Source organism: Microtus oregoni, unplaced genomic scaffold (genome assembly GCF_018167655.1).
Source record: "Microtus oregoni isolate MIOR12 unplaced genomic scaffold, Mior012 000026F_ref0000081, whole genome shotgun sequence".
Lineage (NCBI taxonomy): Eukaryota > Metazoa > Chordata > Mammalia > Rodentia > Cricetidae > Microtus > Microtus oregoni.
Window position 1 is genome coordinate 28,350,026 of NW_024543085.1, and position 16,817 is coordinate 28,366,842.

General features: G+C 39.0%; 1 protein-coding gene across 2 annotated transcripts in view; it reads right to left on the bottom strand.

The window, feature by feature from the left end:
• Positions 1 to 16,817, bottom strand: part of Chchd3 (coiled-coil-helix-coiled-coil-helix domain containing 3) — a 265,737-nt gene that overhangs the window by 157,957 nt on the left and 90,963 nt on the right. For both annotated transcript variants that reach the window (XM_041675783.1, XM_041675784.1), the window contains exon 4: positions 14,775 to 14,892. In XM_041675783.1, coding sequence (XP_041531717.1) covers positions 14,775 to 14,892 — 118 coding nt within the window. The remainder of the gene's footprint in view (positions 1 to 14,774; positions 14,893 to 16,817) is intronic.

Below are 16,817 nucleotides of genomic sequence, written 5' to 3' on the forward strand. Positions count from 1 at the left end.
CAAATAGGCTCTGCTACTTGCCAGACAAAAAGCTAACCCCCAACTTCATAAATCTTGAGAAAAAGCCAACGAAACATGAAAACTGATATATTCTGGAAACACAGCATGCCAAGACAAGATTATAACCAACACAAAGCTGAGAATCAAGAACGAGCCTGAGAAACGTGCCATCCTGGCAATCGCTCTCCCGCACAGCAACCACCTTTGTTCCAACTGGAATTGATGGAGTTTTTTTTCCATTCAAACAAAAGATTTCTGTCACGGCAAACATATTTTAATCCACGGCATGCATTTGTAGCATGTCATTTACAGGGATAAAACATGACACTTCAAAAGTCTACTTCTGCTGTGTCACTCTATGGGCCCAGCAAACTACACAGTGAGCAAGACTCACTGTACATGGTTTTCCCAAGAGGGAGGAGAGGCGGGGGAAGCAACATTATAACATATATGCCAAGCATATGTACTACTATATGCTGTGTCTTGGAAATGGTGACATACAAGATGGAGACACAGCTAAATATGCTGCATTCTAAATGATGGTATTTAGAACTTGTTCTTTTTGATGCCTTCAAGACTGGAACTGATCCAGGCTCTTTATAATACACTGAGTTCCATAAGGAGATTAAGATATACATATACATATATATATATTGAAATATCGATATATTCTGTCACCCATGCATGACAGGGAATGACAAGAAACATTCTAAAGATGCCACTCTCCATATGCCACAAATATAAAATGGGCAAGCAAGAGCTAGAAAAGGAAACATGTCAGTGATGGGTAAGACAGACAATACAATGGTCAATTAAAACTTAGCAAATAATTTTTAGTTCACTCAATAAATGAAAAAGTATTGAAAAGATGAATTGCAGAGTTTAGAGATAACAAAAGGGTTAATCGACAATAAAGCAGAAATTTAAGTTACAATTTACTTCTCCTTCCATGAGTCTTTATTTTCTTTCTACCTTTATTGGGCTTTAACTGATAAATAAAAATTACATATATATTTCAAGTGAACAACACAATGGTTTGATTACCCCAATCATATTAATTAGCAGGTCTGTCACCTTATATAGTTGCCTTCTTATATGTTAAGTATGCAATGCGTTATTACAATAAGTGTGGTCTATGCTGTCTAACAAATCCACAGAACTAATACATGGAACAGCTGCAAAGTGTACCCTTTGATCAACACCATCTTGCTACCCCAAACTCTGGTAATGACCACTACTACTGAGTTCAACACTGCGCTGACCTATGAAAGGCAGTGACCGTCTTTGTGTGTCTGGCTTACAACACTTGGCATAACGCCTTTCACATGCACCACATTGTGGGTTACACTGTCAGATGCCCACACTGTTGCAAATTTAGGGCATGTAGCAGCCATAAGGAGACCAACTTCTATTTACATCTTGAAATATCTATTTTTCCTTAAAATACCTATTATTTTGCTATGAAAGCTCATTCTAAGACAACAAATGTTAGCCAAAAAACCCTATCCTCTTCTCTCCCAGAAAGAGGACCCTAAGCCTGGCCATTTCAACACAGTAGCTAAGAGTATCCATACCTGTGCCTATGACCAGAGCATTTCAACTCATCAGAATAAGTTTTCAATGACAGAAATCCAATTTAAGCAAGAAAAAAAAAAAGCTTTCAACTTTTAACTATTTTTCTTATTTTTGAAATGGGTTTTTTTAATAACTAAAGAAAATTAAAATAGATGTGACTCCTACAACTGGTAGCCTATTCATGAAAAGAAATTACTTTAGGAAAATTCAATTTATAAATACGTAGAATTCTGCATTCTCAAAGAACCTCTGTATTTATGTATTTATTCATCAAGGTAACAGACTTGAAAGAAGTACATTAAAGACTGTCCTCATTTTAAGCAGACGGAAACAAAGGGCATAAAGGAAAGGAAGCAATTTGCCTAAAATTACATGGAGCAGACCTGGAAGGGAGGGACAGAAAGGAGGCTATTTCAGATGAAATGACTACTCAAAGCCTCTGCAGAAAAGCAAGAATGGAGTTCACTTTCTAATGGCATTTAATGATATAACTTGGATGCCTGCAATAGCATTTCTGGTTTACAAAAAGAAAATTTCCAAAGCATTTATTTTGCCTCAACTTGCACTCAATATAAAGTATGAACCTGTGTGTTGACATGAGACCTTCACATCTCCCTTTCTTCTAAAACTCTGCCGATGGCAGCAGGAACTCATGAGCTGAAGTTGACAAAGGATCCTTATCATAGTCCTATTATTTGCAAATTATGTTTAAAATGGAATCTGGGGACATGAGCAGATCTGATTTGTGAACCTAGACTATAAATCCTTAATGAGAAGGAACAACTATAATACTGTTGAAAGAACCGAAAAGCCAGAATCTGGATTAGGGTTAAAATTGTTGAATTTCTTGATTTGGACAACTGAACTTGGTTACAGTAGAAGCACAAACAAATTTTAAGAAAAAGCAAAAAAAAAAAAAAAAAAACTGTGAAACTCACGTAAGATCATGCAATGTACATTTTTATGCACAATGTACAATGTGCACAACCATAAGTCATATACACTGTATATAAATATGGATTTGTGTGAGTATAACATATATATAATTAGGTACAAAGAAAGCATGAGAAAGGATTAAAAACAGATGACTATAAGTGGAATATGCTGTACTACTGTCACAGAATTACTATGAGAAATTATCACAAGGAAATTTTCACAAGTTAGAAAAATGAATTTTAAACTTGTCGTTTCATGTGTGATTATGTATGTACTGGAAGTGGCAGTGTTTTGAAATTTTTAAATAGTTAAGTCAGGCTTAGACACACATGTACATATGCACGCACAGAAGCTGAAACCACGCCATCGTCAGGTCGTTTTCTCAGGAGTCATCCACCGTGTTGTCTGAGACAGCATCTCTTCTCGGTATCTAGATAGAGCTTGACTGTTAGGCCTAGCTTTTTATGTGCGTGGTGGGCAATGAACTCAGGTGCTTGTGTGTGCACAGGTATCTCCTCCCCAGCCTCTAGAACTATTATTTCTTACAGTGAATTTACTTTTACCACATTAAGAAATATTTATTACATATTACATACAACCATATATACATTACCCAGCAATGTATATAGATCTTCAGCTGCTAATTTCTGAAATAGAGTCCTTTTGGAATTTTAAGGGGCAATTGGAAAAATACATCGAGTCTACAACAATAGTTTTATTTTGCTTCTTTCATCTCCTTTCAACTTAACTAATCTCCAAAATAGTCAATGGCAATATTTATCAAACTCTATTCAGAGTTTCAGTTTATAAGACAACCCTATGATATAGTTCTAAAATTTCTCGTAAAACTCAATTTTTAGGCCGGGCGGTGGTGGCGCATGCCTTTAATCCCAGCACCTGGGAGGCAAAGGCAGGCGGATCTCTGTGAGTTCGAGACCAGCCTGGTCTACAAGAGCTAGTTCCAGGACAGGCTCCAAAGCTACAGAGAAACCCTGTCTCGAAAAACCAAAAAAAAAAAAAAAAACCTCAATTTTTAAAAACCCATAAAAGTAACAGAATCCATCCTATGTGAAAAGTACACACTGCTAATACATATAATTACTTTTCAAAATAATCTACTACAGTAACAGTACTTTATTCTCCTAAATTAACATACTGTCACCAAAACAATAAGAAAAGGATTCATCTCTTTCCTTTTCTACAAAGATTTTGCACTGTTGTAAACAAAAACAAAGATACTTTGTCCATGTATACATGTATTCTGAAGAAATGAAAACTAGACAAGCCAGGTCCCTTGTAAATGAATCATTCTTTTCTCCAGAAGCATGGCACACAACACCAAGAGAGTTTTAGTTAAAAAAATTTTTTTAGATGATTATAAAAATAAACAGAGAAATTAAGCACTTCCAGTAAATGTAAAAATTCACCTAAGGTAACTATTTTTGTACTAACATTTACAGACTTTATTTCTATTGTGTACAACTCAATGCCTCGACGTTACACAGGTTATCCATAGTTCAAGTTAATGCAATGGTTATGAATACACTCCTCCAAGAGGAGACAACACTCAAAACTGACCAAGAGGTTACGGCCATCTGCCCTCTAGTCCAAGTAACCCACAATACCATATTTTAATACTTCCTCTACATGTACTCTCCACATTACTTTAGTTACATATTTTGTTTAAGCCTTCAGTTCTAATTCTTGTTTTGATCATGTGCCTGTTCCTCTATAATCCTATTCTTTTCTAATATAAATAATCAATTTCACTAGAAGCTAAAATAACAATTAACTAAAATTAATTAATTATTGAAACTGTGCCCAAGATAAAAACTGTGGAGACCTGAGTTGTAACCCAGATTCTAGCTTTGTATAACTTTTTGGTTGATGGTTTCTTCATCATCAACAGGTGTGACGCATGTTCTCCCACACAATCTACCAAGTAAGATGCTAGATTTGAAAGTTTCTGTTAAATGATAGCAACATAAACTCCAATTGTTTGGGCTGTGGCTTTAGCCAGTGATAGAACATGTGTGCTTTACAGTACTAAGCAGACTTATAGCTGGTGCCAGGAGATCATCCAAAGGAAAGGTATTTAAAGTTAAAATCCGATGAATCTTAAACTAGGTGCACACAGTGGAATGAAGAAATTCTAATTACAAGATGTTTAGTTTCTAAGCAGAAAATGTATATTGACAGGTCTGATATTATAACCTCTGCCAATAAAACTAGTCCATGACACTGTCATCTTTTTCAACAGGAAAATACCAAATATTAATCTTGAAGTTTGTAGGTGGAACAAGCAAGGATCTTTAGGTACTAAGTATGGGACCTGGTAGAAGTGCTTGTCATAAAAGAATGGGGAGAAAACTAGCCAGAAAACTCTAAATGTTTAATCAACAAATTTCTGTGACAATGAAGACATCTCTTAAGTTTACCATAAGTAATCATAAGTTATCATCAGTGTTGGCCATTCCATTATGGTTTTTGGAAAATAGCATAGTGCTGTCTGCGTAAATCATATTCTGCCTAGGGCTATGTAGCTTACCTCGAATTACTTCAGAATCATCTAAAATGAGTCATTTTTCTATTAAAATGATAAATGAACTAAATGAGGTATGTAATAAATACTGCAGGTCTGTAAACAGACTCCTGCTCTCCAGAGAAAGAGGCCTTACTTCTTCTGGTAATTCTGCCCCTCAGTATTTTCAGAAGAACTCATCCTTAAATTATAGCTAGTAAAGAAAAGAGAAGTCATAACGGAGGAAAATGGAGCATGTCTATAGGGCTACAAGGAAATACTGCAATACTGTTCTTCTCTCCATAACCACAGAATAAACATCCCGACATATATGTCAGCAGATCATCAAGAACAATGGAAGAGTGTAAGTCAGTTCCATTTAGGATGCAGAAAAGAGACAGAGCAGAAATGTTCGTTAATATCCATTATGCAAGTAGCTCCCATTGCGCATGGACTATCACAGAGTCAGCAATAATGGACTCTCCCTCAGTAGGTTAGAAACAATCCACTGACAGTAGTGAGACTTGCCGTGAAGGCAAACTGCAAAGACTGCTGCTGAACACAGTTGCTCAACCAATATGCAAAACCCTTACTCGGGATCTGTAGGGATTTGACAGACTTGATTATGTTTATGTTAACCTTCTGATTTCTTACAGGTTAAAGCAAATAGAGGGCTATAGTTCTTGGCCTCTTCAAAAGGAAATAAGATTATAGTGCCCGTCCAATAAAATTCCAAGGCACTAGTGACAGTTCATTTACAATCAGGCTATGAAGAAAATATATTAACCATAAATGCCAAGTCATTATCAAGAGATGGAAGAATAACCAGCTCTCTACCGCAGTTACCTATGGATTTTTACTTGGTACTCTCCATATCTCACCTGGACACCAATAACAACCCAAGTGATAGGATGCCAATAAGCTATTTGTGGCAGAACTAACATTAAAAATAGCACTCAATCTGAGTTGCCCTCAACCAATGTTTTACAAGCAACTTGATGAATTTTGAAAATGGCGTTTAAAATGAAAATATGACAGTGTATTCTAAGAAGTGTATGACTAACTGGCCCCAGCAACTTCAGTAGTAGTATGCTCATCCTTGCTGACTTCTCTAATCAACAAGATCATTGCAGTTTGAGTGAACAACAGCCACTTCTACACGGAGTTCAATGGAAAGCTCCCCAGCTTTGACAGGTGTATAATCTCCTCTACTATGAGGACATTTTGCCATGTTCCACCTCCAGGTCCTCAATATCCAGTCAACACAATATAATGCTGTGGGATAATGGTCTTGTACCCTGCAAAGATCTGTCACTTGTACTGGCTTAACAAAAGACTGATTGGCCAGAAGTCAGGTAAGAAGTATAGGTGGGGCAACCAGACTAGACAAATTCTGGAAAGAAAGCCTCAGGCTGCAGTTGCCACCCAGACACAGCGGAAGCAAGATGAAAATGTTGCACTGAGAAAAGGTACTAAGCCACATGGCTAAACACAGCTAAGAATTATGGGTTAATTTAAGTTGTAAGAGCTAGTTAATAATAAGCCTGAGCTAATAAGCCAAACAGTTTATAATTAATAATAGGCCTCTTTGTGTTTCTTTGGGACTGAACAGCTGCAGGACCAGGCAGGACAGAAACTTCCTTCTGCACTATAATACCTTCCCCGAAGATATTCGGTAATAAGATCCTAGGTATTTTTGTCTACCTGTAAAAGTAGGGGATTCAACAATATATATTTAAAGATAGGCATACAATAAGCTTTAAGCATACAATGAGGGCCTGTATCTGTGATTGCAGTCTTATCCACTTTAGCGTACTTCATTCACATAAAGGTAAGCTGGCAGGCTGAGTCACATTCATTTCATCTCACACAGTAACAGCAAAGAGACCTGCAGCTGCCTGCCACTTCATAGAACATTAGATCAACAATCTCTTCACGACACTATGCACATTCCAGCTGACAATTATAATGCTACCATAATATGCTGGAAGCTGGATCACACATGCTAACAATGAACATAAAAAAAGAAAACAGAATGTGAATGTTTTATCTTGGAGACTGTGCTGGCCTACTGAACCCAACTGCACAGGAGGAAAACAGACACAGCATGCCTCCACGCTCACCTTCAGGGAGGCTGCCCTCTGAAGTCCCTAGTCAGCTATTAACTGAGCAAGGTCTAGGAAGATGGGGACTTGCAGGTCCTACTAGATCCTACTCTTACCTGGGGAAAATAAAATATAGGGTGGAAATTGTATATTTAAATAGTCCTCAAAAGCTCAAAATCATTAACTCTACTTCTTGCAAGCAAAGCAAACTAGTACACTGTAAATATCCAAACAACTAGGGCAAGAAAACCTGGGCATGGCATGACCATGGGGAGAACTTAAAGGAGATAGATAATCAGATACATAGATTACACCCCTCCAAACTCGTTAGGGGGAAGTTTTTTAATTATTTTTAAGTGTTCAATAAGAGAACCCAATAACCAGTGTTACCCTGAGACTTCACCTCCCTGACAATGATAGTAAGCATCCCAGCGAACTCTCGTGCTCTTCTAATATTCCACAGCACTCTGCAGCCGGGACCTTGGCAGTGGCTTCAGAACCACAGCCTGGGCTGCACCCCACACCTGGCCCAGACCCTGACTCACATCCGGGCAGCAGTGGTATTCTTATCCACTTCTTGTAATAGTCATTTTTCCCATACCCCAAATTCAAAACCTTTTTCTCTTTTACCATAAAATTTAAACTGTCACAGTTTGAAGCACAAAGAAAACACCGAGCTGAAAAGCACACAGCACAAAATTAATCAATTCTTCTTGATTGCTTCACTGGTGCACGGAAGACAAAAAGGAAACTGGTGACAAAAAGCGACATTTTGGTGAAAGTTACTTAAGTTTGCAGAAATGCAATTTGTGCATTCACCCACTCTACTCTCTGTGTTATTTTTCTCAACAGTATGAGGGTTAGACATTCAGAAATAATAAGTTTAAAAAGGCCAAAATTATAAGAATGAGCTTTGATCTCCCAACAAACACTACACTAAAGACTCTGAGGAAAACCAACTGGGCCTACTTTGCCTTTACATTCGCAATTAATAGAACCTTACAAGAAATGCTGAATAAAAACATGGGATGTACACTTGACCCTGGACACTTCTTGAGGTCAACTGTTTTGCTGTTTTTTTTTTAATCATACAGAGCTGCTGACACTAGAAATGTTAATAGTCTTCTATTGAACTGTGTTTATTTACTCACTTGGGAGGATGGAGAGGGAGACAGGAGGAGAATGTGTGTGTCTAAGCATTGTATGCCCCACAGCACACATGAAGAGGGCAGAGAACAGCTTGTAGTAGACAGTTTTCTTCCACCATCTGAGTTGCAGGGATCAAACTCAAGTTATCAGGCCTGCTACAAGTGTCTTGATTCATCTCTCAATCCTTCAAACCTGAAGACCCCGTAAAATTATTTCTCCAATCCTTCTTTTTTTTTTTTGATTTTTATTTAGCTCTACATTTTTCTCTACTCCCCGCCCTCCCTCTCCCCTCCCCTTCAACCCTCCCAAGGTCCTCATGCTCCCAATTTAATCAGGAGATCTTGTTGTATTCTACTTCCCATGTAGATTAGATCTATGTATGTCTCTCTTATGGTCCTCTTTGTTGTCTAGGTTCTCTAGGTTTCTGATTTGTGGGTTGGTTTTCTTTGATTTATGTTCAAATCTCCAATCCTTCTTACACCTCTCTGTTCTGGCTCTGTAAGCAACACTCTAATTCAGGAGGCCTTCTCCCGGTCTCTAAGCATCCAGCCCTGACCCTTTATTCCATCCTTCACACAACACTGAGCTATGAAAACATGCTTCTAAACACTGTACTGCCCTGCTTCAAACTTTCCTATGCAGTCAGCCCAGTGTTCCTCACAGGTATATGTGTCCTCCACAACCTCAGCTCTGCTGACTATTGCTATCTCATTCCACCACTCTTCTCCTTCCATGCTTCCCCTCAGCAACATGGGCTGTGACCGCCATCCCCGTGCATGTGTGCTCATGCCTACAATATAAATACTACACAGCCCCTACTCTTAAACCTTCAGGGCAATTCCTGAGCAGGCTTTAGGATTCACCTCAGGCTCCCTTCCCTAGAAAGTTCACATCTTTTCCTCTTACTTTTGGGACTTTAGCACATTCAGTTATTCAGTCAACAACATCAACTTCTGCCTGCTGGAACCTGGCATAAGCAAGCACTTAAGCAACTATTAAATGAATGCAAACACAGCAGTGAGTTTAAAAAAAAATAGGAATGCTCACCATACTATGAGTAGCATGAATTAATAAGATAAATAAACTTTAAACGATTGATTTTAAACGCTGATATCTTCCCATAATATTTTTTTCTCAAAAGTGTAAACCAGATTTAAAACACACACACACGCACACAACACAACATGAAAGCACAGGAGGTGGTATTCGATGTGAAAGCCAAGCAGGAAGCAAGAGAGAAAAGATGGGGAGGTGTCCACGTGTAGAGAAAAATGAGCAAAGAAGGCATCATAAACAAACCCAGCATCTTGTATGATGACATTTATAGAAACAGAGAACCCTGAAGGGGAAAACTGATCAATGGAAACAGGGAACTAGAGCCTCCCCCCGTATGGCCTCCTGAAGGACAAGACTTTTTCTTTCTCATTTACACTCCTCAGCACCTACCAGAGTGATTTCCATATAGGAAACGTGCAGTAAAAACATCAGTTGTATGGGTGAAAGAAGTGTGTCACATTTAGGGGCAGAGGGCCCAGAATACTTAAGTAAATGCTTTTATACATGTAAATTAAGGTTTGTTTTAAAGTTCAGATCTTTTTAAAAACAAAATACTGAACAGCTCTGTGGTGAATACAAGATCACTAACATTAAACCAACAATTTAATAAGACAGAAAAAAGATCAAATCACTATTTTAATTGGCAATTTTAGAAAAAATCAAATATAAATGCAAAGTCCAAAATTGGCCTAGTATTCTTTAATTTCAAAAGAAATTCAAATGGCACAGCAAATATGAGATTATGAATGCAGGATTTAAAGGATACGAAATGTCAAGCTACATTAACCTTACATGTGGCTTGATCCTATCCTTTCACTAATCTCCTCTCATCACAGGGCCCCGTGACTATTCCTAGAAGGCTATACCATCCATGTGACTCTCACTGTCATTTCAGACAGGCACAGTCACCAGTAAAATTCTGGTACCAGTCATGTACAATAGAGAGGGAACAGTATATTCTTTCTAGACCAGGCTTAAGAGTTTCCCCAGTTAAAAGAAGTCCTCCAAAGTAGAAACTGCTGATTGGGATCTATTTTAAGATTTCAGCAGCAGAACCATCATGACTCTGCTCTTCAAAGAGCTTCAACAAAACCAGCTGCTAGGACAACCGAGGAGGAAGCCTGGCACTTATATCTAAGAAAACACTGATTCAATACTAAACGCTGATGAGTAGAAGAGCATAGAGAGACAAAAGTAGGTTTATTTCACAATACATGCTGAGTGTATCCGAAAATGTGAGGTCCAAAATGCACCAAAGTCCAAAACTGGACTTGGTGTGTGGTGGTACTGTGGGCTCAATTCCTAGCAACACACACACAGGCACTCACACAGACAGGGTCTTCTCTTCTCATCAGAGATAGATAGATAGATAGATAGATAGATAGATAGATAGATAGAGAATATACATATATGCCAATTTTTTTTAAATCCAATATATAAAACACCCATGGCTTCAAATATTTTGAGAAAGATATACTTTGTCACTTCGGTTTGGCTAAACCGAAGCTTTCTAATTAATCCAAATACATGAAATTCAAGAGTTTACTTTCCTACAGGCCGTAACACTTAGATTACAAATAGAGACCCCAAAACAAAGAACAAAGCTGTCCATTGCTCACGGACTCATGATGTAAACAGCAGTGACAGAGACCTAGTACTCACAGCAGAATGAGTACTCAACTCATTACCATGGGTTCTGACAACGCATGCCTCAAGAGGGAATCATGGGACTAAATAACAAGAGAAGGCACAGAATCGCACCAAGACTCTGTTTCAAAAGGCAGGAGGTAAACTCCGAAAAAGTACAGCCTGTAGAACACATGGGTGGAAGAGGCAAAGAGAACTTCCTATCTCTATGAACAGAAGGTAGCAGCTTTACCAGCTTTACAATGGTGTTTTAGGATATTCTTTTATTTCCTAATATTTACTCTTGCTATGTAGCCCAGGTTGGCATAGAACTTTCTAATGTGGCATAGATTGGCTCACAGCCTTCCTGACTTCAGTCGCCACTCCCAGCTAATACTTATCATCCTTGAATTTTCTATATTTTCTGTAATATCTTATTCCAATTATTGGGAAAACTCATTTGAAATATACTCAGTAATTAAGGAATGGTGAACAAACAAAAACATATGCTTTCATACCAAAACTTTTACCATACAATCTAAATATCTGTCAAATGTATAAATTTTTATATGACTTTAAAAGATTTTTTTGGGAAAAACACCTACACATAAATGTCTTAGCAAAACTTAATGCATTAATATCACAGACAAACTCAACATAAGGCAAAAAGAATTAAAAAATAAAACAGAGTATTGGGGTCAGGAGATAGTCTAACTGGTAAGGTGTTTGCCATGCAACCATGAGGACATAAACAAAAAGAATTAGTTTAAAAAATAGATTTTGGGGTTGGCAAGATAACTCAGAGTTTAAAAGCTTCTTCCAGAGGTCCTGAATTCAATTTCCAGCAACCATATGGCAGCTTAAAACCATCTGTAATGAGATCTGATGCCCTCTTCTGGTGTGCAGGCATACATGCAGACAGAATACCGTAAACATAATAAATAAATCTTCAAAACATAGACTGCAGACTGGGAGATACCCTGTCAGTGAAGTGCTTCCCACACAAGCATGAGGACTTGAGTTCGATTCCCTAGAACTCATGTGAGAAAGCCAGACTCACACTAATAGCTCTGGGGAGGGAAGGAGGGAGGGAGGGAGGGAGGGAGGGAGGGGGGGGAGGGAGGGGGGGAGGGAGGAAGGGAGGGAGGAAGGGAGGGAGGAAGGGAGGGAGGGAGGGAAAGGAAGAAAAAAAAGAGAAAAAAGGAAAAGGGTAGACAACACCTGAGGAACAAAACTCAAGGTTGATCTCTAGCTTCACACACAACCTCACCCCTCAAACACACACACATACACAGATACTAACATGATCATACACATACATAAACACACACAAGTATATAAGCATACATATACACACAGATATACATATACAAACAATATTATTAGTTACCTGTGGATGGTGAAGCTTGATGAAAATTTTTAATGTATTTCTGGACTGATTTTCTCATTTTTTATACAGTGAATATATTGTCTACAGTAACACCAATAATGCAGAAGTGTAGCAAATGCATCAGGAATTACCCAGTGGCAGTTATGACAACACAACAAGTGTCTCTGAACATTCGAGACAGGAAAAGACCCCCCTGAGCGAGCATCACCCACTGTATCAATCCTACTTATTCCCTGCATGCTCTGAGGGACACTCTTTGGCCAAGAGTGTGACGATGGTGAGATGCAGCAGTTGGGAGCTCTGCAATTAGCCATCTATACCACAAACCACCACATCAGCAAGAAAGAGCCACAAACAGAACCTACAATTCAGGTTCATCTACACACCAGCAGTTAGATAAAAGTGAAAACAGGCACAAGGCAGGGTCATGACTAAAACAAACAGAAAAGGCTGAACATACAGTTCCATTCACAATGTGAGTTGCCTCTAGGTTCTACAAGATCCTTCGATGTTTTCATGATTCTTGTGAAATCATTCTTCTTCTAATGACTTGCCTATGTATGTAGTCTTTTGAGTGGTTAAGTCTTAAACTGGTGAACAAGACGGTATATCCAAATTCAGGTAAAGAGCCACAGAGAAAAGAGTGCTGCAGGGATAAGGAACAAAGGACCAAAAAACGAAACAGAAAAAAAAAATTCCTACCAAAAAATGCCTCTAGTATCTTCCTAAAAAAATGAGCACCATTAATCCTGCTCTCTCCCCCATCCATAGACTCCAGACTGTGAGAATGTACTGTGAATGAAAATGGCCCCTCGACCAACTGGTCTGACATTTTTTTCCCAATTACTCAAAATACATTTTTGCTTAGACAGACAGCAGATGGAATCAAAACCTGAGTTGCTGAGACTCTTTCTCTAACCTGAGACAGCCACCCTCTAAGTTTCCCGGCTTCCCTTCGGACCCTCGCTGCCCGAGTGCCACTCAATGAGTGCGCATCGTGTGCTGACCACGGTGGACTTGCCGTCTGGTCTATCACCTCCACTGTCACCACCTCCCTCCCCATGCAGCCTGGACACCAGACTGGCCACTAAGGAAAGGGTTTGTAAACTGACTTCCCTTCTTCCCTTTTCATTCATCTGATGGCACCTGCTCATGGGTTCACTTTTCAAAGAAAGGGCTAAAAGGTAAAAAGGAGGGAAAAAATTAGCAATTATTAGCAATTTATTTATTCCACAAAGAACTAGAAGAGAATTGTAAGACTGTTGTACACAAAGAAATTCAAAATGACTTGGGGCGGGGGGGAGGTAGGTGCAACTCTGCTAATTTGATCAGACACTCCGAATACACAGACTAACTTATCACACTGTACCATTCATCATAGATAAGTATTAACATCAATCATTTAAAACAAAGTGAAAGAACAAGATGTCAATCATCCTAACAGTAACGACTGTGTGGGGTAACTGCCAAGCAAAGACAGACACTCCAGGAGAGAGCAGAGGTGGGCCTTTTCCTCATCAAGTCTCAGCAGTTCGCAGGTTCTTGATGGGAGGAATTGTGACATCCAAAACCCTCCATGTAAGACCTTGTGTTCAGCCTCACTGGCTCCCCTGCATGTTTCAGCGAGGACCAAAGTCCTGAGCAGTTTCATCTGCATTTCTAGGAAGAAGTAGGGACTGAGTAGTCCAGGTTAGAGGCTTGACCCTGTAGAACCCAAGTTTTATCTGACAGAGGACACTGTTTAATGAGTGGTAGAGATATAGAGATGTAGTTTCATCATGAGAAACTACATTTCAGAAAAAATGTTTTGTGATCTACAAATATATTTGCATACATATAGCATTTATGCAAATTTCAAATTATATATGAGAAAACATTGAGAAAAACATTACAGAAGGAAACACACCCCTGTATAAAATGTCAGAAAAAGATGTACAGTGACTTTAAAATTTTCTGTTAATGATCTTTTATCTTAAAGTACTTATATAGTCCTTAAAATTAACAAATATTTTACTGAAGAAACTTCTGACTCTCTTTTAAAAGACTGTTCTCCAAGGACCTTGCTTACTTTTCCCCTTTCTAGGGTCCAGAAAGTGACAGATAAAAGCTCAACTCACCTTCCTAGAGACTGCACAGGAAGAGAAAGAGGCCAGGCTGCCGGCCCCACTGCTTCAGAGACAATAAAGTCAAGGGAGGAAAAAGCCAACAAGCAACATTTCCCCAGATATGACCTGTGCACGTGATTGTATTGGTCCTGACTACAACACTTCTAAAGTTACCTCCCTTAATGTCCTATGAAACTCAAGAAAGTTCTAGTCAAATGAACATTACTGCTATCAACACTAACAGCTGGCACGAATGCTTAGCTTTGCCAACCCAGAGGGCAAGGCATCTCTGGAACCTGGAAGACACTCACCAGATGTTTTGCCTTCGAGCGTTCCTCCTCGCTGGATATCCTTTCCCGAAGGATGGCTCTGGTCAGCTGCTCATTGGCTGCAGCCCTCTCTCGTTCTAGGTCCCTGGCTTGCTTAAGGCTGAAAAGACAAGAAAAGGTAATAATTCGATTTTAATTATTTTAATTACTGTAATTATTTTGAATTATTTCATAATGGAGTTAGAAAAATACTTTGTTGATTGACATTAAATTAAATAAAATAATGAAATATAAAGAAACATACAATCATAATTTCACTAAAATCATCTTGGTCCATAATCTATCAAAACTATACAGCCTCAACTCAAATATTTAAAACAACAGAATTCCAAGACAAGAAGTCACTGATTCGGCTGACAAAGTATCCAAGTTTAACAAAGTTCTCGAGTAAAAGTGAAAACTTCTCCCCCAAAAAGTCCCATCTTTGGGGCCTCCACTTGATCTCAACAAGAGCATGAGGACCCAAGTATCCTCTCCAGCACCCACAAAAAAGCCAGAGTGGCAATGCATGCTTGTAATCCAGTACTTGGGAAGCAGAGTCAGGGATCCCGGACCTGCTGGCTGGCCAGCCTAGCCCACAAGTAAGTCCTAAGTCCCAGGGAAAGAGGCACAGACTCAAACACCAAGGCAGACAGAGCTCCTGAGAAGCTCAGCTGAAGCTTTGCTCCCCGTGTACAGATACGCATGCTCACTTACTGAACATGAGTCAGGCACCATGTTAAGCACAGAGGATACTATAGTGCACAAGGTGCTGAGATTCCCTGGCTTCTTAATCCTACTTTAAAGCAGGAGTTAACTAGCAACATATAGACATCTCTCCACACAGTGGAGAACATTCCATCTTCCAATAATCTCCATATGCAAATATGGCAAAGCCTTCAATGGCAGAGTCCTGGCTGATGGAATGTCTGTTCCCACCTCCCTTGCCTCCAATTAACACCTTACATTGCAGACATGGTCTAGGGAAACAAGAAGACAACAGCAGCAGTGCCTAGAACTGAATACTACTAATTCTATTAATGAATGCTATAACTGCATTAAGGTGATCTATACCCTCACACAATTAGATCCATATTAAGTTACAATCTACTAAATACCCTCATACGTGATAAAGATGCATGACTTTGGCACTGATTTGTTATAATGCTTGCACAGACAGGCACTCAGAAGCACTGCATGAAAGAACATTTCAGTGTAATCTCATGGACAAAGATTTTTTCTGATTAACTTTTCTCTTGCGGAAGAATAACCCTTCTATACCATCACATCCCCAAAGACGTAAGTTACGCTTTAAAAGGAGGTGAAATTGTTATGTCAGTATCATTCTGAGTGGAATTTTCTGTGTTAAAGATGAGTGCTAAATTTTACTTGTTGTTAGCCTATCAAAGGACCCTTGAAAAGAAGTAGAGAACATAAAATTCTTGTTAGTGTTTTAAACTGTCACACCATCCTGATAGCATAGTAAACCCTCACACAATTCTGATAGCCTGGCATTCTTAGAAGTAAATTATAACAGATAAAATTATCTTGTAAAATACATTCCAAACTTATGCCCTGCCCTCAGAGGGTAAACATATTGCTGTTTCTCAAAGAAGAAACAAGAGAAATATATGTAAACATACTCCACTATGAAATCTATGAGACCTTCTATTTTATTTTATTTTTAGGTTTTTTTCAAGACAGGGTTTCTCTGTAGCTTTGGTGCCTGGCCTGGAACTAGTTCTTAGACCAGGCTGGCCTCGAACTCACAGAGATCCGCCTGCCTCTGCCTCCCAAGTGCTGGGATTAAAGGCATGCGCCACCACCACCCGGCTATGAGACCTTCTAAACCACAAGTACAATGAAGTGTAGGCAAAACAAGGGTCTCTACAATATTTCATAAAAATCATACAGCAGGACATCAGTCACTAACTCTACTGGACACAGACAGGTAATGATTTCAGATCACACTGCCTGCCAGACCAGGAGCTCAGACTGAGGTCCACAGAGCAGCAGGTGAATCAGGGGAGCAGCTGGAATGCAAGT